Genomic DNA, 21,218 nt, shown 5'->3' on the forward strand with positions numbered 1-21,218 from the left:
CAAAATCATTCCTACTTCGCTAACGTTACACATATACAGATTTTAAAGCAGAAATTTAGGAAATGTAGGGTTTTTTTCTCCTGGATCAACACTTACCACACGCTGCACCCACTGTAAGACAGTAAATGTAACTCTGAACAACTGCTTCTATAGCATCACCAGTGAAAATTAAATGATTGCTATAAATTAATACTTTCTGCCAAAAATACAGTATCCATTCTGGTTTAATTGAACTCATCTAATTGGCAAACCCAAATGGAAGCCAATGCGCCAATTAAGTGATTGTCCCAGTTTTCAAAGATTCTCAGGGACAAGCTCCACGCTGGGAGTCAGTCTGCAAAATAAAAACAACTCTAACCGAGAGGAGAGGGAGCAAAAGAACCACAAACAACAATATGACACCTTGCCAAAAGCTTAATGGAGGAAAAAAACACTTGATTCATGCAGCAATAACAAGGAAAACAAGTTCTGTGAATTGAAAATGCGATATAGGTCACTGGTGCAATGCCAGAGCAGAATTGTTTTGACCAAAATATTATTACAGCCTGATGACTGCTTGGTGTGCGCAGAACATTATCGCGTATCAGCGCCACTCTGTCCACACTATCTGAAATCCCATTTCTATCCCATCGTTATCTGTGTCACAGATGGCGCCCTGTGACCTCTCTGCTACACAGCCCGAGCTGCAGCGACTCACATCAAAGCGCCGCCGGGTGCCAGGCAGGGGAGGAGAGGCGCTGCGGTTGCCGTGAGATGGACGGGACTTACTAACCCCGTCAACAGCCTGAGAGCCTTCATCAGCAGAAAACTGACCTCCAAACTCTAAGGTAACAGCTTCCAGAGCATTTCAGAAACTCAACGACTCCTAAGGCTCGAAGCCAGCTGCCAGGTGCTGCAGGATCCAGGGGAAGATGGATCTGAAGTCCATTCCCACTGAATCTTCCAGGTCATTCAAAATACAACAGACTAAACCAGAATTCCAGCTTTCTATCTACTCAAACTTTGCCTTGCACTCAACAGCTTAAAACTCTGGGCTTCTAAAAAGTACCTACAGGTACTTTTTAATGCCGCTATTCAGAGTTCAGTGGCATTCTTTCGTCTGAAGAAGTCCATAAGCCATAGGATCAGCCCAACAAAACTTGGGGCTCACAACCAGATACCCAGCTGTTAAGTTCTAGTGTTGGTTCATAAGCATACACAGCACTGAAAGCAGTAACTCACAGGAATAAAAAGTCCAAAATGTCAGTTTTTAGATGTTAAAGGGTACTGTATTTACATGTCACAGTTGCTGAAATGAGAGCATTTCGGTACTCCACCTTTTTGGCCATCACCGCAGTTGGAAGGGCAAAGAAAGCCACCACACTGCCGCCTTCTTCAGAATGTGCCACAGCCCCTGGAAGCATTCCCATAAACTGAATGACACACTGAGAAAACTGCCTGATGCTTTCTGAACTAAAAACCAACTGAACAAAAATAACATAAAAAACCCAAATTCTGGGTACCGCCGTGTTTTGCTTCGATTCTTGCAGAAGCCACGGTCAGGCTCTGCGGCAGCAAGTGTCGGACAACGCATGAGAAACAAACGCCGTGCTAAGGAGAGTCAAAGCTTCCTTTAAGCCTTTACAGTGTGCCCACTAATCTCTATACACTTCTATAAATTGCATTTAAAATTAGTTTTCTCCTCACTGCTGTCCCAGATTTACCAGTGATATATTGAGGTCTCATTAAAACTCCTTTTTCACCTTCATAACCCACAGTACGTTACCTTCCCTGTTATAGCATCAAATCCTGAAAATACTACAGGGTTCAGAACCCACATGACCTGATAGAAGAACTCAGATTACTGCAGGGACTTCATAGGACAGGGTCCGATCTCTGTGCCTTTCTAAAACGTTTTAGGCTTGTATTTTCCCTAGGGGAATTCCACCAGCATAAGACAGAAAAGATGATGTGTACCAACTGCCAAAGACCTGCTTTCGTGTTCACTTACTCATCTGGTGAATTCAAGGGTTCATAGCAGTTTCCCATCATTAATTTAGAGGTCTCTACATCACACCTGCTCTAGGCAACCTGGTTATAAGCTAAGAACACTTGGGAATGCTATGGCTACCATCTCGATAGCCTTGTTAGCATAGAATCATGGGATGGTTTGGGTTGGAAGGGACCCCAAATCCCATCCAGTTCCACCCCCTGCCATGGGCAGGGACACCTCCCACTGGATCAGGGGCTCCAAGCCCCATCCAACCTGGCCTGGAACCCCTCCAGGGATGGGGCAGCCACCACTGCTCTGGGCAACCTGGGCCAGGGCCTCCCCACCCTTGCAGCAAAACATTTCTTTTCAAGATCTCATCTCAGTCTCCTCTCTTGCAGTTTGAAACCATCCCCCCTCATCCTGTCTCTGCCCTCCCTGATCAAGAGCCCCTCCCCAGCTTTCCTGGAGCCCCTTTCAGTCCTGGAAGCTGCTCTAAGGTCTCCCCACAGCCTTCTCTTCTCCAGGATGAACAACCCAAACTCTCCCAGCCTGCCCTTGTCTGGAAGGTGCTCCAGCCCTCAGACCATCTTTGTGGCCTCTACTGGATCAGTCTAAGAGATCTATGTCATGAATCTATTATGGACAGATTAATTCTGGACAAGCACTCTTCTAGATCCTAAAAGCTAGGTTTCAGAGGTGTTCCAGCATGGGACAACCTGATTTCCTTGAGCTGAGGAACCCTTGGTCACCTCCAGCCATGACCTACTGCCGAATGGATCCTTGCAGACATTCAACATGGGATGCAACCAGCATCTGGCTTTGGAGGGAGCACATTCACCTTCTCTCCAATGCCTACCAGGTTAATTGAGCTTCAGGTGGCCTCTCTCTGTGACTTAAAAAACTCATAAAGAGGTGCCGAGCACAAGTCAGATGGTCAATAACACAAAGTAAATGGAATATTAAGTACAAAGAACAATTAATGCTAACATTAATGACAGGCTGGGGACAGCTGTTTGTAGGTTGGTATGAGAAAGACTATATAAAGGCTCCCTTCATCAATTCATTTCTGGTAACAGAAATAGAACGCTCTTCAGGGCCCTGCAAGGAAAAAAATACTCCTTTCCTTTCAAATAACACTACTGTTTCAGAGAGCTGTTAGAAAAATCCATATCCTGAAACATAACTTGGCTCAAATATGGTTTTTCATCCCCAGGACTCAGAAGGATTCTGCAAAGAAAGTCAATATCATCAACTGTATGCGCGAAACTGGAGCGGAGAGCGAAAACGGGCATGTGTGAAGGTCACCCAGCAGGGCAGCGGCACTGGGGGAACGGGAGGCTGAGAAAGTGAGAAAAAACAAACTCTAAAAATACAGAACAGGAGTGGGGGAATACAAAATACAGCAGCCCTCAAAGACTGCTCCGGCAGCTGTGTCCTCATCCAGCTCCTGTAAGGTCTGTTCCTCCAGCGTTCTGTCGCATCCAGCCCGGTTCCCAACATCTACATCCAACATTACTGCTATAAAGTTTCAGGAACCACCAGAATTACCCAAACAATCCAGATCTCCAATATAAAGTCACCTCCCTTCGGCTAAACCATAAACACCGAACAAGGAGGTTTAAAATGCAGGTGAAAGTATAATACTTGTAAAAAGATAATTAAATTACTATCAAGCAAGGATTAAAGACTCTCAGGTGCTCAGAATAAAACAACAAGGGCAGAAATTCCACAGGGGAAGGATGGGATGTCCTCCAGAGGGACCTGGACAGGCTGGAGAAGTGGGGCTGTGGCAACCTCATGAGGGTCAAGAAGGCCAAGGTTCTACACCTGGGTAGGGGCAATCCCGGATTTCAGTACAGGATGAGGGATGATGTTGTTGAGAGCAGCTCTGAGGAGGACTTCAGGGTGCTGGGGATGAGAAGTTCAACAGGAGCCGGCAGTGTGTGCTCACAGCCCAGAAACCAACCGTGTCCTGGGCTGCATCCAAAGCCACGTGGCCAGCAGGGAGGGAGGGGATTCTGCCCCTCTGTTCCTCTCTTGGGAGACCTCAGATGGAGTCCTGTATCCAGTTCTGGGATCCTCAACAAAAGAAGGAGATGGAGGTGTTGCAACGGGTCCAGAGGAGGCTACAAAGATAATCTGAGGGCTGGAGCATCTTCCATAGGAGGACAGGCTGAGAGAGTTGGGGTTGTTCAGCCTGGAGAAGAGAAGGCTCCAGGGAGACCTTATAGTGACCTTCCAGTACCCGAAGGGGCTACAGGAAGCTGCTGAGGGACTGTTCACAAAAGCTTGTGGTGATAGGAGGAGGGGCAATGGGTATAAACTGGAGAGGGGCAGATTTAGGCTTGACATAAGGAGGAATTTCTTCACCATGTCAGCAGTGGGGCCCTGGCCCAGGTTGCCAAGGGAGGTCACGGCTGCCCCATCCCTGGAGGGGTTCCAGGCCAGGTTGGATGGGGCTTGGAGCTCCTGATCCAGTGGGAGGTGTCCCTGCCCATGGCAGAGGGTGGAAGTGGATGGACTTTAAGGCCCCAACCATCCCAAACTATTCTATGATTCTATGATTCTAAATACTAAAAATAGAGTCTCTACCTTATATTTACAGTACAGGACACTCAACCTCTGTACATTTAAAAAGCCCTTCACTTTATTTCTTTTTAAGAAACAGCTCTGGCAACAAAGCACTTATATAAATTAATAATAAGCACTTTAAAATATATTGCAGATAAAAGGGGAGAGTAGAGACAGCTTGTACGTGTTCATCAAACTGCGAATGCATAAATCGCCTTTTCCCAAAGTACAAAAACATGTACAAGGGAAAAGTTCAAGATAAATGAAGAAGCATCCCCGGTTTGTCAGCTGTGTCAGGATCTGCCGAGCTCTCTGTCGTGCCGCTGGGCTCAGCATTTGCTCACCTGGAGACCGTGAAATTCATCTAAAGTGACAAAGCCCCACACTCAGTTGGCTCTCCAGCTGTCTGCCCCGAGAAGCAACGGAGAGTGGAAAACAGCACAGCCACGTCCAACGTCCCCAAACCCCCGCAGCCTCTGCTCCCCAGAGGCTGAAACCATAGGCAACAACAAAATGCGAGGTCTGCAATTTAAACACCTACTAATCAAAAATTCAATGTATTATGCCTATATGAGAAACTTGTGTACCAGGTAAGGAGCATCCAAAGGGAAAGGCTGAACCAGGGGCTGCAGAAAGCACAAAATGAAGGAAAAGAGCAGAGGAAAAAAGCTCAAGCAGAAAATGATCGGGAAAAAATACAGTAAACGCACTGGTTAAACAGAAAACACAAAGTGACAGCATTGAACAGGGTCCTGTAAATATTTACATCTCATAAACACAACCTTCTGATGGACAGAAGTGGGAAGCAGGAATTTGACTCACTCAGTTCAGTGAACACCAGCAACTGAGGTTTTTCTACCTCTACAATGTATTCAGAGGAGCACGAGGTCAAAACAACGCTGCAAGCACAAATCCAAGATGTTATAAATCCAAGTTCAGTAGCTTTACACGGAGCCTTGTGCTTCACCACACACCAAATCACTGCGCAGCAAACCTGGGATCAGAGTCTTTCTCTTTATTGTCCTCTAAAGCTCTTTTTTTTTACAGCCACCTGGACTGCTCAGTTCTTTTCTTGCCGGCATGGAGCTGTGCAAGAGGATATGTTCTAAACAGTGAATTCTTCATGACAAGGGTGGGGAGGCCCTGGCCCAGGTTGCCCAGAGCGGTGGTGGCTGCCCCATCCCTGAAGGGGTTCCAGGCCAGGTTGGATGGGGCTTGGAGCCCCTGAGCCAGTGGGAGGTGTCCCAATGGCAGGGGGTGGGACTGGATGGGCTTTGAGGTCTCTTCCAACCCAACCCATTCCATGATTCTATGATCCAATAAATCAATAGCACCGCGAGGAACACTGTGCATACGTAAGGCTGTTGCACAGAGCTGAACACTGAACCACGCCACGAGCACAACAGCCTCGATGAGCACAAGGAAGGTGTCAAGGCAAAACACTGAACCTTCCCTTCACTGTAGATCACCAACGGCCAAACCAACAAGAGATGAAGCATGCCAGCTACCGTGTTACAGGTGAGACACCTCATCATCGCCTGACACCGCCGAGACACACCTCGGGGTTCCAGACAGGCCGGTGTCACAGAGGGATTTCCACAGGGCTCCAGGCTGTGTCCAAGCAGCGTGTGCCGAGGCGGGGAGCACGCACCGCTGGCTGGGGAACGCCGATGGGAACAGACAGCGCTCCCGAGCAGCGGCACAGCGCGAGCGGCTGGCCAAGGCGGAGAAGGAAAACATACGCACAGGAGGAAAAACAGACTTAAAGAGTGACAATTGCGAGAAGTCCAAACGGAGAGTGGATAAGCAAGGAGGAGAGCAGGGTGACAAGCACAGAGACACTGGCGATTACCTAAGCTTGAGGTTCATTTTTTTTGGCTTTAAAATAAAGTTTGGAAGAAAATATTATCATTGTATTATATGGGGTTTGATGATGCTTCTAAAAGGGTAAAACACAGCACTTAGCTTTGTTCCCCTATTTAAAATTTAAATAGATACTTTGCTCGGAGGAAGTTCATTACCTACACATTTTTTGAACGCTGTATAAAGAACAGCTAATCCAAAAATCAACTTTACAGAAATTAATGGTGCTTTAAACTTCAAATAATCTTTGGAGATGAACATCCGTCAGTCGATATATTGGATGAACCTGCCTGTCCCGCAGCACAGCAGAACGCAGCTCACGCTGCCACAGCACTGCGGGCAGTCTCGGAGCAGGGAACACATGGCTCTTCCAGGCTGAAGCCCCATCACTGCCACATGAGCCAATGAGAGGCAGAAACTGTCACTGGTGCCACACAGAACCATAGAATTGTTTGGGTTGGAAAGGACCTTAAAGATGATCCGGTTCCAAGCCCCTGCCATGGGCAGGGACATCCCACTGGCTCAGGCTGCCCAAGGCCCATCCAACCTGGCCTTGAACACCTCCAGGGATGAGGCAGCCACAACTTCCCTGGACAGCCAGGGCCTCACCGCCGTCATCATGAAGAAATTCCTCCTTATGTCCAGTCTAAATCTGCTCCTCTCCAGCTTGTACCCGTTGCCCCTCATCCTATCCCCACAAGACTTTGTAAATAGCCCCTCTCCAGCTTTCTTGTAGCCCTGTCAGGTACTGGAAGATCGCTAGAAGATCTCCTCGGAGCCTTCTCTTCTCCCAACTTGAACAACCCCAACTCTCTCAGCCTGTCCTCATATGGGAGGTGCTCCAGCCCTCCGATCACCTGAGTTTTCTCCTCTGGACCCATTCCAACAGCTCCATCTCCTTCTTATGTTGAAGATTCCAGAACTGGACACAGGATTCCAGCTGAGGTCTCACAAGAGAGGAACAGAGGGGCAGAATCCCCTCCCTCCCTGCTGGCCACGCTGCTTTGGATGCAGCCCAGGACACGGTTGGATTCTGGGCTGCGAGTGCACGTTGCCGGCTCCTGTTGAGCTTCTCATCCTCCAGCACCCCAAGTCCTTCTGTGCCACATCCCAGTAACAATTTCCACCACACTATGAATGGACTGCCCTCCCCTGGTAGCACCACTGTGTACTGGAACATTCCAACCTTCCCCCTCTCCGAGGCCTCTCTCCTCTTCAGCTTCATGTGCTAATGAGGCAATTTAGAAAACTTGGAAATGAAAAGCAAGATACAACTTCCAGGCACTCCTGCACTGAAGCAAGGCAGACCCAGCTCCTGTGATAACCCCACCTTATCCGCTCACCCCATCTGCCTGCTGATAAAATAACATCCGACCTTCTGAGCTCAGCAAATGCCAGAGGGAACTGGGAAAGTGGAACTGCAGGTACTTTACTCACTCATTTAAAAACAAAACAAATATATCCAGATAATACAGCTGTCTGTGCCCCACTGCCCACTTGCACGGCCTTCTGTAAGCAGGAGAGCAGCACCTCTGCGATGCTTCGCTGCGGTTCCCTTCCCTCTGGTAGGTTAGCTTTCCGAATGATGGTTTGTTTCTCTAGACTCAAGCAGCATTTGGCTAAAATCATCTTCTTCCACAATGCTGCATGCTTCAAAGAGCATGTTTGTACAGTTCCTTTCATGCTCAAAAATCTTGCTGAAAAAGAGGTTAATGCAGACTGAAAATCGTTGTGACATTACGGCCCTTTTAATTGGTAACTAGCCTGCTCTGGGGCACGCATTAATAGGGCAGGAGCGTTCCGCGTGCTTCTTCTCTCTCTCCTTGACAAACTGCCAGGGGAAGCAAAGTATTGCTAAAAGTACTACACAATCCACTTTAAAATGTGAAAACTCTATTAAATCAATGTGTAACTGGACTGTGAGAGGGGATTGTTCAGAGCTGCAAAAACAGCACGGAGAAAAGACAACAAGGTGGTTTACCATAGCGCTGAGAGTCTCCTCCCAGTCCGGCCTCTCTCGGGGATGGATGCTCCTCTGAAGCTCTGGCACAAAGTCATCTTCTTCTGCATGTACAGAGGACTTCATCATTCTGCAAAGGAGGACAGAGAGGTTTGAGACTCTGATAATCACAGAATGGTTTTAGTTGGAAAAGACCTTTACGATCATTGAGTCCAACCATCGATCCAGCCCTGCTAAGTCCATCACTTGACCATGTCCGCGGGTATGACATCTACTCATCTTTTACGGACCTCCAGGGATGGTGACTCTACCACCTCCCTGGAGAGTCTCTTCCAATGCCTGACAATCCTTTCAGTAAGGAAATTCCTCCTACTATGCAACCTAAATCTCCCCTGGCACATGTTGAGCCCATTTCCCATTGTCCTGTCACCAGGTACCAGGGAGAAGAGACCAACCCCCACCTCACCACAACCTCTTTTTAGGTAGTTATAAAGAGGATGAGGTCTCCCTTCAGCCTCCTCTCCTCCAGACCAAGCAACCCCAGGTCCCTCAGCTGCTCACAAGACTTGGGCTCTAAACCCTTCACCAGCTCCATTCCCCTCCCCGGGATGTGCTCCAACATCCTTCTTGTACCGAGGGGCCAAAAACTGAACCCAGGATTCAAGGTTTGGCCTCACCCGCGCCGAGCAGAAGGCAAGGATTGCTTCCCTGGCCCTGCTGGCCACACTATTCCTGATGCAGGCCAGGATGCCATCGGCCTTCTTGGCCACCAAGGCCACTGCTGGCTCCTGTTCAATGTCTGGGTAACACACGCAGTATGTTATGATGCTCAATTTTGTGGCAATATAAATGCCTTTATAAATCCAGAAACCTTATAGACTTCCAAGTTTCTCTGACGTCCTCCATTATACAGCAGGACAAGAGCTTGCTGGAGAGAAATCTGCACGTCCTAACCAATCAAGGGATAATTTCCTATAATCACTGCACAATTTGCGAGTCTTAAAACACAGAAAAATACAGAGGAGTATTTTTCAGTCCATTCCAGAGAAAATAGCTTCTATTGCCCAGGCAAACAATAGAAGAAAAAGAAGAATGAAGAAGAAATGCACTCATGGGATTCCATAGTGGTCACTGCATGTTTTGCCCAAAACAGTGTGCTGTGTCCATACCTCAGCCTGAACCTCCTTCCCAAGTCCTGAGCCATCAGGTCCCTCAGTTCTCACCGATCCTATCTGAAAATGAGCGCCTTTCGCTGCCCCAGCTCTGCAGGGATGTGCTCAAACCAGTCTCATTTTATCACAGTAAACTTTTCTTCAGATAAGAAGTCATCTTTCAAATACCCTGGGAAGTATATTGCAAGACTGTATAGAGATCAGAGGCTCAAAATCAACATTTGGGAAGCATTCCCAAAGCTCCTCAGCCCGTCCCCAGGACGGCTGTGCCGTACAGCCAAGGCGCTGCGAGATGTGGCATTCGCAGGATGTATAAATGCGCATTTTCAGGGATTATGACACAGACCTTAAGTACCAAAGGCCATTATTATTACTCATTCCAGTCTCATTAAACATGAGACTCAGACAGGCTTTGATTTTATTAATAGATCACCATTTATTTCCTTTGAGTATCCATTCTGGTAATCAACACGGCGCACAGCAGGGTTGGTTTCGCTAAACTCAACGAATTTATGTACTGATTTATGCACCGTTTGACAGAACGAGCCTGGTGACAGGCATTTAAAAGAAATCTTTTGCTTCAGCTCCAGACTTGAAGCCCTGAAAGCCCTCCACGACGTCTGCCACAACGACACAAGTGGCTGAGCCAAAGTATTTGACTCCCCTTTGTAGCCTACTGAGGGTTAAGAATGCAGCAATTAACACTCGCAATAATAGCACGGCTGGGTTACACAATTATATCCCATATAATTTTATACCTCACTTTGTGATCACATTTCTGCTCTAATAAAAAACACATCCCAGAGAATATGGGACTCGAAACTGAGGCTGATGTTGCTAACTGGTTCCATGTGCCGTTCCCACCACAAACATCACCAGCCCAAAGCAGGCTGGCCCTAACGAGGCAAGACAAAATACATCCCCATAGTGAAAGTTGTGTTCATCTGCAGGAAAATTTGCAGGCAAATACCCTGATTTTGTACGTTGAGGTGGAACACCAGCTCAGAAGAAAGACTCGCACCTTTGCAACATACGTGTTCAAAAGAATTTGATTTTGTAAACGTGAAAACTCAATGCTCAGAGCTGCGGCTCTTCCACCTTTCCTTCTTTGTCTATTGGGAGTGAGAAGATGTGGCTGTTTCACTCAACCCCAGCTTCACCACAGCAGAAGTTCACCACTTGTTCTAATGGAAAGCGAAAGCCAAAGCCTGCTCGTTGCAGAGAAAAGCAAATTGTGTGGTTCGACAAAGAGAGAAACTCAAAAAAGTCCTTCTTTCTTTAAATCAACCTCATGATTTTGAAAAAGGCACAATAAGGTTTTCCTTAGGATTTCCAGATGTTTGGGACTGGCAACACTGCAGTTGTACAAACGGATTCCGAACACATCTTTCCACAGATGTGTTCATTTTCCAATATAGCATCAGGCAGCATTTAGCCTAATTCCACCAGGGAATGAAACAAAAGGAAGGGTAATACGATCAAGACGCACCTTTCTACAGTACAGTTGAAATAAAAAGCTTATCACAACGCACGCTTTCTCAGTGTAAAGGCTTGAAAATAACGAGGCTGAATTTACAGCTTTATCGGTGCTTCGGATTACAAATGAATTTACTACACAACCTCTCAGGCTTACGGCAATTCCTCCTGGACTGCTGATCAGAAATGTGGTTGCCTTTCAAGAAGCACATTTTCTGAACGTCTGAAACGCTGCCTTCCACTGCCCTTCCTTCACCCAAAGATTATGAAATAGATGCACAGAAACACGCTTTACCTATTACACAAACTCTCCCTCAGCCTGGTTACAGGGAAGACACTTCAGATGCTGCTGTTGGCTGCGAGGTGAGACTGAGCACAGAGAAGGATAAGTTCTGGTTTAAAATAACCTTGGGAATCAGCTCCAAGGTCCAAGTCTCTGCGCTCAGAGTGGAAAAACCAGGATGTTGTAGCACCCAGTTCTTTTCGCTACACTCTCATCTATTTACTCACATTATTGTTTAATCTGATTATGCCCACAAAACTCCACAATAAGTCTTCCTACTGAGACCCTGGAATACAGTCCTATTATTCCTCGCATGGAAGGTGTTCTGGACTTTCACTGGAAATAAGCAAAGCTCCGGGTGTAAAACAGCATATTCATTCTCACTTCTTCAAGCATTTCCCAGAGCTGATTAATGGAAGATTCTACTGCTGATGGAAGTTAAATACTTCGTGACAGTACTACAAAAATATTGGAAACAATACGGACAATTTCCTCTCTAACACAATTATAAACACTCAATAACTGCGAACCTTTATTCATCTTTAATAGGAACTATTCAATTCCATGCCATCCAAGACAAGAGACCAAGGAAGGCTGAAGATGCTGCAGGTAAAATTAGTCCCTTATATATTCAGTCTAGTGACTATAACGCCAGAGACGGGGAGGAAGAGGAAGACAAGAAGCTACTTAGCATATTTCCTTTTATAGAAGGTTTCAACAGACCTTACAAGAACTCCGCATGCTCAGGGATGACACAGAGAATGAAACCGGAGCTCCCAGAGTCATCCTGGGTTCCCCGGGTCAGGGGCAAAATAGATTCTCCTGCAACGTGGTTGCTTTTATCTTAATCTACATTCAATACAATCCTAATCTTGGAAGGAAAAGCTGGGGAGGGGCTCTTGACCAGGGAGTGCAGGGAAAGGATGAGGGGGAATGGTTTTGAGCTGAAAGAGGGGAGATTGAGATGAGATCTTAAGAAGAAATGTTTTGCTGTGCGGGTGGGAAGGCCCTGGCCCAGGTTGCCCAGAGCAGTGGTGGCTGCCCCATCCCTGGAGGGGTTCCAGGCCAGGTTGGATGGGGCTTGGAGCCCCTGATCCAGTGGGAGGGGTCCCTGCCCATGGCAGGGGGTGGGACTGGATGGGCTTTGAGGTCCTTTCCAACCCAAACCATTCCGTGATTGTATTCAATGAAATACGTGGGGTCCCTCAAGCGCTTACTGATTCTGGAGATGCAAAAGGCTAAACAAATTTAAGAAGCTGCTCTGTTCCGAGCCCTACACTTGGCCATTTTGTGGGAGATATAAATGACTTAGAATTCACCGCAAAATCTAATCCTCGCCATAAGAACAGAAATGCAGTAAAATGCCACTTCTTCAACATTTAACAGCTCTGAATGCCCTTCAGATGGAATGTGACACCATTATATTAATAAAAGTCCTGGCTCTACAGAGGCCATTAAGCAATCTCCCTTCAGATGAATGAATTCTTCTTCATTGTAAATTGAGAATCAAATGTACTGGAACAAATGTTTACAGGACATTTCACAAAAGGCACAGCCCGCATTCACACCCTCCCTTCAAAGTTCTCTGGTAGGTCAAGCTGATGAATCTCAAGTCAGAGCTTGTACAACTCTACACGATATGATTGTTATCAAGGAAACATCTCATCCTTTTCCATGTTCTCAGATCTAATGTGTTGGTCCCACCATCCACAGTATTTCCGTATCTGCTCCTCAGGAATGACAATGCGTCGGTGCTTTCTCCTGAGAGGGCTCCCTTTGGTCCTGTGCTACTGAGCGTGAAGTCCCTCCTGCCAACGCTGAGGAGCACATCTCTGTGCCTGGAGCAGACAAGCACAGGTGCTTTAAAGGAGGAGTAAATTAACGTTCAGCTTGATGGCCAGAACCTCTGCTACTTTGCGTTAAAATAATACGAATATTCGATAGTATTTCCACCAATCAATGATATTCTCTGTGGGTCTGAAGGAGTCCGACATCCACCTGTCGGATGCAATTCCACACTTCTGCTGGCACAACAGAGAAAGAATGATAAAAGTGGGTTTGTGGAAAAAGATTAAACAGAAGAGGAGAAAAAAGCAGGAGCTTCAAAGCACCACGCGACCTCTCCAAGAAGGTTTGTTGCCCTTACTCAGGTTCTTTGGCATTCACGTGTCCCACCAGCAGGAGTGCCACAACTGGCATGGACTTTGGATGCTGGTGACCAGCAGATTAGCAGCTCTCCTCTGGGAGACGTAACGGTGCTGACAAATGACTTCCAGAGGTGCCTCATGGTTCGCATGGGAGCATGATGCATTTTGACTGTCAGACTCCCCACACTGGACAGTTAATTGTCCGGTTGACACATTCACCTGGGACCAGCTATATATATATTTTAAATTAAATGCCAAGCGTGTTCTTCAGGTTGTGCTCCTCCCCGGGGACACAGGGCATTCCAGCTTTCCTTGCTGCTTCTCCCACAAATGACTTTTCTTTCTGACCTCAACTTAGGAGGAGAGAGCTTATGACAACCCATTTATTAGTTTATTTCTTATTCATGCAGCACTGCTGTTGGGCCTGGAGATTCCTCAGTCAATGTAAAAGCACAGAATCACTGACTGCAGAGGACTAAGTGCCGCAGGAAGTGATGTTTTCTGAGATATGAATTCTATCCAAACAGCCAAAACTAAATAAGGTCTCTGCTGACAAAAATTTATCCAGTGTTTAAAGCTCATTGGTTTTCTAGCCAATGGTGTTTATGCTGCGCAAAAGGCCAAAATAGCCAAACCTTCACCAGGGCACTAAAAGGAAGCGCGGGTCAAGCTTTGCACCGCTTTGCACTGCGCAGGGACGTGTCCATCCACTCGGCTCACCTTCCATGCTCCCAGCAACTGTGTTCATCTCCACTGAGCACTCTTCAGTTGGCCACTGCTAGCAGGGACCATGCGAGACAGAGAGAGCGGTCAAAGCAGAGCCACAACGCAGACACTGCAGGTCCAGGAGTCAGCGGATGACATGCACCATCACACGAACAAACAGAGTACTTTGCAGATAAATGAGATTTGGGTCTATTTTAGGCTTTAGGACTTCACTACAGGCAAGATACAGCGCAGAAACCTCGAACCAGTGCTGAGCACACTGACCTTTCAAGGATGGATCTGAACTGGTGATCCACTGACCTGGATCATAGAATCATGGGATGGTTCAGGTTGGAAGGGACCTCAAAGATCCTCCAGTTCCACCCCCCTGCCCTGGGCAGGGACATCTCCCACTGGATCAGGTTGCTTCCGGCCCCAAGGATGCGGCACCCCTGTCTCTCCCAGTGTAAGCAAGGACAGAGCTCCCAGGATTCAGTCCCACAACTCTCAATCAGAGCATGGAAAGCAAAGGCAACAGAGAATCGGAAGAGACACACCTTGGAAACTCTGCTTTAAAGGGTTTAAAAGAAGGTGATCAAGCTGAGGTGTCATAATGCTACAAAGAAAATAGATGTAAAGAACTGCAGATGTCACTATACAATATATGACCCTTCACATCACAGAGGTTATCTCTTATCACCACGAGGAAAGGTAGAAAAACTAGGAAACAAGATCTAAGATTTGGCCCAAAGCTTATAAACGCTTGAGCAAGAAGCTGGAATCAAGTGAAAAACACTGATGCATCTTTTCTGATCTTAAAATTACACCACACGCACAAAAAAGGGAAATGCCATGAGAGAGATGGAAAAACCCCAAAGCACGCATACCCTCCCCCCAACCCAATTTTCCAAGTAAACTCTGTGTCCATGAAATTAAAACTAACACAGTGGAAAGGAAGAAAACATTCACGCAATATGGAAAGCAGAGATAGCTCGAGAGCCCCGGGACAAATGAAACAAGAGACGGGAATTGAAGGCTGACAGCGCTGACCTGAGAGAGGATTTAATTCCCCATGTTTTAAATCAGCTTTGTCAACACCTTTACTGATTACATTACCTCTATCTGCATTATATGAAACAAGATTTCTGAAGTCTGCCTCAAAAATCATACAAAGTGAAGATAGAAAAGAGCTATGAAGTCAGCTTAAAACCCACCTCGTAAATAAACAAACGGTAAATGGATCGTATTTAATCCCTGACCACAAAATGAAAACGTGGCATAACTAAATGGTTTACTGTGATTGATTTTACGAAGTTGAAAGATGTAATTGCTACTTTTGATGGAAGTTCAGAAGTCAGGGAGCCAAAATTCAATTGTTTGGGAAGCCACCGCGCGAGGAAAAACGAATAGAGTGACAGCAGAATATTGCACTGAGAGAATATTTAAACATCATCTGAAATATTGAAATATCATTCAAATAGCAGCGAGCACAAACCAAACTAAATTTCTCTGAGTTACTCTGGGAGCCACCCGCGACAATACGGCCCTATTTATTGCCTAGTTTTAGAAGTTTAGATCAGTGGGTTTTAACTTGTAGTAGGTGAGGGTGTGAACTGGTGGCACGAGCGAGCAGAGGGTGAAAAAAACATTTATTGCAGCCAAGCAGCTATTCAGGAAATACATCCCTTCCAAGGAATGGTCTGCTCGGAGGGCAATCTGTGCAAGGGCTCAAGTAAAGGCAGCTGGAAATCAGCCCCCGGTGTCACCACAGGGGGATGAAGGGAAGGAGAACAGCCGTGCTGAGGAGGACTTGGGGTTGGTGTATGAAAAGCTCAACACGATGCAGCCATGCCTGCTCACAGCCCAGAAAGCCAAATCATTTCTTGGGCGGCATCTAAAGCAGTGAGACCAGCAGGTGAGGGAGGGGATTCTGCCCCTCTGCTCTGCTCTGGAGAGACCCAACCTGGAGCCCTGTGTCCAGTTCTGGAGTCCTCAGCACAGGAAGGACATGGAGCTATTGGAGCAAGTCCAAAGGAAGCTAAGGAGATGATCCGAGGTCTGGAGCACCTCCTGTACAAGGACAGGCTGAGAGAGTTGGGGTTGTTCAGAAGGAGAAGAAGAGGCTCCAGCGAGACCTTAGAGTAGCTTCCAGTGGTGAAAGGGGCTCCAGGAAAGCTGGGGATAAACATTTTAGCAGGGCCTGTTGTGACACGAGAAAGAGAAATGGTTTTAAACTAGAAGAGCGGAGATACACACTAGATCTCAGGAAGAAGTTCTATGGAATGAGGGCGATGAGACACTGGCACGGGTTGCCCAGAGAGGTGGTGGATTCACCATCCCTGGAAACATTCCAGGTCAGGTTGGATGGGGCTCTGAGGAACCTGACTTGGTTGAAGATGTCTCTGCTCACTGCAGGGTGGTGGAACCAAAGGGATTCTTCTCATGTCCATAAGGGGCAAGGAGGGATGCTGAAACACAAGACCCAAACCCCAGCTATTATTGTCTTCTTTCCTCAACACACGAATGTGCAGGTATCCTGTGAGATCAACCTCAAACCACCCATGGTGAATCTTCCCTAAATATGAAAGCAACCGGGGTCACAGACCCCCTCCTCTTTATGATAGTCTTCTGCCATAGTTTTGGCAGCTTCGTTTACTGCTTCTTGTCTCACCCGGTTGTATTTTATGTCTCAACTCAGTACCACCCACCTCAGAGTACAGAAGTATAGAGATGTGTTCTTCGAGCTCTGGAAGGGATCGGAACACGCGCCCAAGAACTCTGTTGACATAGGCCGGAATAATTTGCATTCAGCTTTTGCATAACTGAAATATGTTTAAACATTTTATGAAAAGAATAAGTTCCTGGAATATTCAGTTTTTACAAGCTCTGAGCCATGTTCTTTGTTATTAAAGAGCTTTATAAAAACAAACACAGAGTCCTTACGCTTTCACATGTACATAGAACTGAACAAACCTGCCCTTTTACTTGGCAACACATGAAAGACATTGTTTAGCAGGTGCTCGCCACTTTCTTTCAGAAGGACACAGTGCTAGGCAATAAGAGAAGTCCTCAGGAATAGATTTCTCTTATCAATTTTGCCCAGTAGAAAAGAAGGAATTAGGAAATCACTGAACAATCAGAATCATCCAGCCCTGGGCTTGGATTTCTGTTGTTTGTTTCTGGAACAAATATAAAAGTATTAAAGAAAATTGCCTCTAGGGGGACAAAAATAAGAGCACTAACCTCTCATCTGCAATTAATAAATAGCTAAAAGCAGCTCTTTAAGCTAAAGTTTCAACACAGAAGAGGAATGGGAAAGGATGGCTGCTCCTGCCCTTTCGACTCCGCTGCAAAAGCGGTTCCGATCCTCACTGGAGTCTTCAACTACTACAGTAACACAGAACAGGAATAAAACCCATCTGTCTGCAGCTAATCGAGCACAGCAAAGACCAAAAAATGCTTGAAACTGTAAAGGATGACCTAAACCGAGAGGCAAGGACACTCCTCTGTGCTGATCTCTTGTTTGTTTCTAGTTCAGCATCCACACAAAGTCACGGCGAATTTTATCTTTCCTCATAGCAGCATTTACTGGAAAAAGGATGCTTCCAGCACACGGAATGATCAAGTGCAATCAAGTAATCAGCCTCACATGTGGTTAAGTGAGAATTGTTCATAGCCTGGAACAACATTCAAAGCTTGTCCCAATAGCTGCTTAGCAGGGAATCCTGTCCCTAACTCACACGCAGACGGTTGCCCACCTAGCACTGCATCTTCCACTTGTCCGACACACTCGGGAACGGCTGGATGTACGCGGCGGGACACGGCACGAGTACAGAGCGGGGGGAAAACCACCCAAAGCAGGCTCACTAGTGAATAGTCCCAAGGAAAAGAATGGAAATAGGACACCAGAACCTGATTAGCCCAACAAATAATGAAAGATAAGCACAAGCAAATAAATAGAGAGTAGCTCCAGCTATTCCAACTTAAATACTTAGCCGTAACTGACTGCCAGCCCTCGCATTACACTTCAAGCAGCACTCCTACCTGTGCCACCGCTGCTGACACGGCATCAACACTAACAGAGTCTGCTCGGCCCTTCCTATGCCTCAAGGGCACCACTAACAGTTTCCACTATCATACTTCCTACTGGGTTGTTCTCAACCAGCTAAATGGAATTAACTGGAGGTGGGGGTCCTATGGGTATAATGTGCAAAGCACACTGCGATTGTTTCTGGACGGCAGAGGAACGTGTGTCACAAACAAATGGCCCATTCCAAGGCCAGTGCAACACTGGAAGGGCAAAGCACTATCCGGGATAAGCGAAGCACTAACCAGAACTAACCTGCCTGGCGCCTCTGCTACTTACGGTTCTGGTGCACGAGCTGAGGAACTGGAAGTGGCAGCAGGGCCACAGGCGGGTGTCAGGGTGACGAGCAGAAGCAGAACCGGAGCGCAGGACACAGAGCAGCAGCTAAAGGCACTGTAGGGGTCACAGCGTCTCACAGTCCCACCTTGTGCAGAACCGATGCCAGCACTCCAAACAGAAACACTCCGATGCCGTCTTTAACAACCAAAACACATTTCCTTTGCTCTTTTGGGAAAATTTGCCATTGATAAATATTTTTTCACTGAATAAAAAGCCTCCAAATCAACCTCCAGGAAAGAGATCATTGATCTCCCATGCCTTGAGCTCTCAAGGATCCAGCTGCAGCCACTAAGGTCCAATCAGTTTTACCTTCAACACCCACACGTCATCCTGGGTACAAAAGCATTTGAGCTGGCACACATGTCTGCAGTGAATGGAAACCCTGCTGCTAGGTTTCCTGCTGCCACGGAGATGAATAGAGAAAGAACAATTAGGCAAGGCTTCAGTCTAATTTAGATTTATTTTTCTTTTTGGAGGAGACGCTGGGAGATGGCACATCATAAACCAAAAGCGTTAACTCTAGAGGCTGCTGAGCAGAACAACACTGAAATACCATGTGTAACCTACGTTATAAGGGCTTCAGAGAATAAGCATTATTGCCCAGTGACCCCAGTTAGGTCAAACGCTGTACTGGAATATGTCAGGAGACTCAAAATGTTAAGGCAAGGACCATCTACACCAAAGCAGACAAGAGGTGAGCAAAGAGAATACCTCCATCCATCTTCCAAAAGCTCCCAATAACCAACAGCCCAGGTAACTGGTACAATGTTTCAGAAGAATATTGAGCCTAAAGTAGGAAAATAACTTCAGTTTCACAGTTCCTGACCAAAAAGTCTATTCACAGCAGCACAGCTTTTATCTTAAGGCATGTAAATACCAAACACCTTATCAGGAAGGAAATCAGGAGGAGGGAGAACACTCCCCTCCTGTGCAGACCAGAGGATCGCAGCACTCTCCCCTCATCCCATCCTTGCCACAAAGCTTTCCAGCCCTACGCCAAAGAGACAAACACCCCCCAGCCCAGCTCACCAGCAGTTTATCAGGGTGTTCGCACAGCACAGTCACACAGGCTTAGACGCGTTGAAGTCTGCTGTTTCCCAATCTGGGGCTCTGACCACCAAGGTTTACGCAAGACCTCCTCCTCCTCCTCCCCCTTCCTAATCACCTTCTGCACCTCTTTCAAAAGAGAAAGGGGAAGAGAAAGCTATAAGCTACATACAGGAAGACTTAAAAGGAGCAGCAAACCTCCAAGAAGTGGGCTGCAGAAGTCGGTGCTATCAGAGTGCTCGTGCAGCACAGCTCCAAGATAGCTCTTCTATCCAGCCAGGAGGGAGAAGCCCGGCAAGGGCTCTGCTGTTTCCATAAGGCACAGCTCCCCACCGCTCCCCAGCTACCTGGCCCATCTCTACTGACACTGTCCTGGAGGAAAAACAAATGGACTTTGAAAAGGACCAGCTTCCCACTGGATCAGCAACCCTGAACACAGCTCCAAGAACTCCTGCTGGCCCAAGGGTGGAAACACCTTGCCCAGCAACAGCATCCATTCAGTTCATCTGCACTGGGACGTGCTCCGGCAAAGAAAGGTTCAGCAAGACCTTAACACGCTCCTTGGAGACCCTCTCTTAGCTTGGGCCACCCCTTGCCCTGTGAAGCCTCACGCGGACTCCTGCCAATCACACCCTGATGTGTACGGGTCGCTCCTCACGCTGAGCAGAGAGGTCGGGACATTCACTTCAGCTTTGCAAATGCTGTGTGCGAGCTGCAATGCTTCATCATGCAGCATCACCCAAATGCTTTGGGAACGCCAGAGCTCAGGAAAAAGAACAGCTTTATTGGTTCTTCTTATCTCTAACTAACTGGGATGGAAGCATCTGAAATACAAACAGTTTGGGAAAAAAAAACAAACTTCTGTTTATTATTTTTACTTGAAAAGCAAACTATGAGCAATAAAACCATGGCCACATAAAAACAACCTGCGACTGAGAGCAAGGACATTGTAAAGCGGAATAAAATGTCAGCTGAGGATTTTCACCCTGTTAAAACCAAGTATATTAATTGCACAGCCTCACAGTTCTGTGGTTTTAGGTAACCTCTTTAATTTTACATCAGGCAGGCCAAGAAAGTCCCTGAAACATCAACCCAGTAATAAAGGCAGAAGGAAGGGGGAAGAAAGAAAGAGGGGGAAAAAGGTGAATGACACCTCTGTAGACAAATTAAAAGGATATTCAAAGAGGAACAAAACGAGGACCCCATTTCTAATGCACTATAGAGAATGAAAAATATGAAAGGTGTTTAATTGCCCAAGCAGATGCCAGCAGTGGAATGCATGGAAAAGCAAAAGCAAACAAGGTTTTTTCTCCCCTCAGTTCGGAGATAACACAGCTGCATTCACAGGCTGCCTCGTGGAGAAGGAATAATTTCAACACTTTAACATTATCACAGGATAACAGTTTACTGAGCACAGGAGAAACTGCCTCACTCACCCCGATCACAGAGCGATACCGTGGGACCATCTGCAAAGGGCTCCGTGGCACAGAGGAGCTGGAAGCGAGCGCAGTTACATGAAATGCAGGAGAGAAGAAGAAAGGTGCTTGACAAACGCTTGAAGGCTCCAGGAAGCGAGCCCCACAAATGACTGTGGAG

The 21,218-nt window shown here is 46.8% G+C and overlaps 1 protein-coding gene across 8 annotated transcripts in view; it reads right to left on the reverse strand.

The window, feature by feature from the left end:
• ARHGAP32 (Rho GTPase activating protein 32) overlaps window positions 1-21,218 on the reverse strand; it is a 274,980-nt gene that overhangs the window by 161,903 nt on the left and 91,859 nt on the right. For 7 of the 8 annotated variants that reach the window (XM_054086884.1, XM_054086883.1, XM_054086888.1 and 4 more), the window contains exon 2: window positions 8,388-8,496. In XM_054086884.1, the coding sequence (XP_053942859.1) occupies window positions 8,388-8,495 (108 nt within the window). In that variant the 5' untranslated portion in view covers window position 8,496. Of the gene's footprint in view, window positions 1-8,387; window positions 8,497-21,058; window positions 21,177-21,218 lie in introns of those variants that run through there. The other variant, XM_054086887.1, reaches the window with a different exon arrangement.

The sequence above is a fragment of the Cuculus canorus genome, chromosome 23, assembly GCF_017976375.1.
Source record: "Cuculus canorus isolate bCucCan1 chromosome 23, bCucCan1.pri, whole genome shotgun sequence".
NCBI lineage: Eukaryota > Metazoa > Chordata > Aves > Cuculiformes > Cuculidae > Cuculus > Cuculus canorus.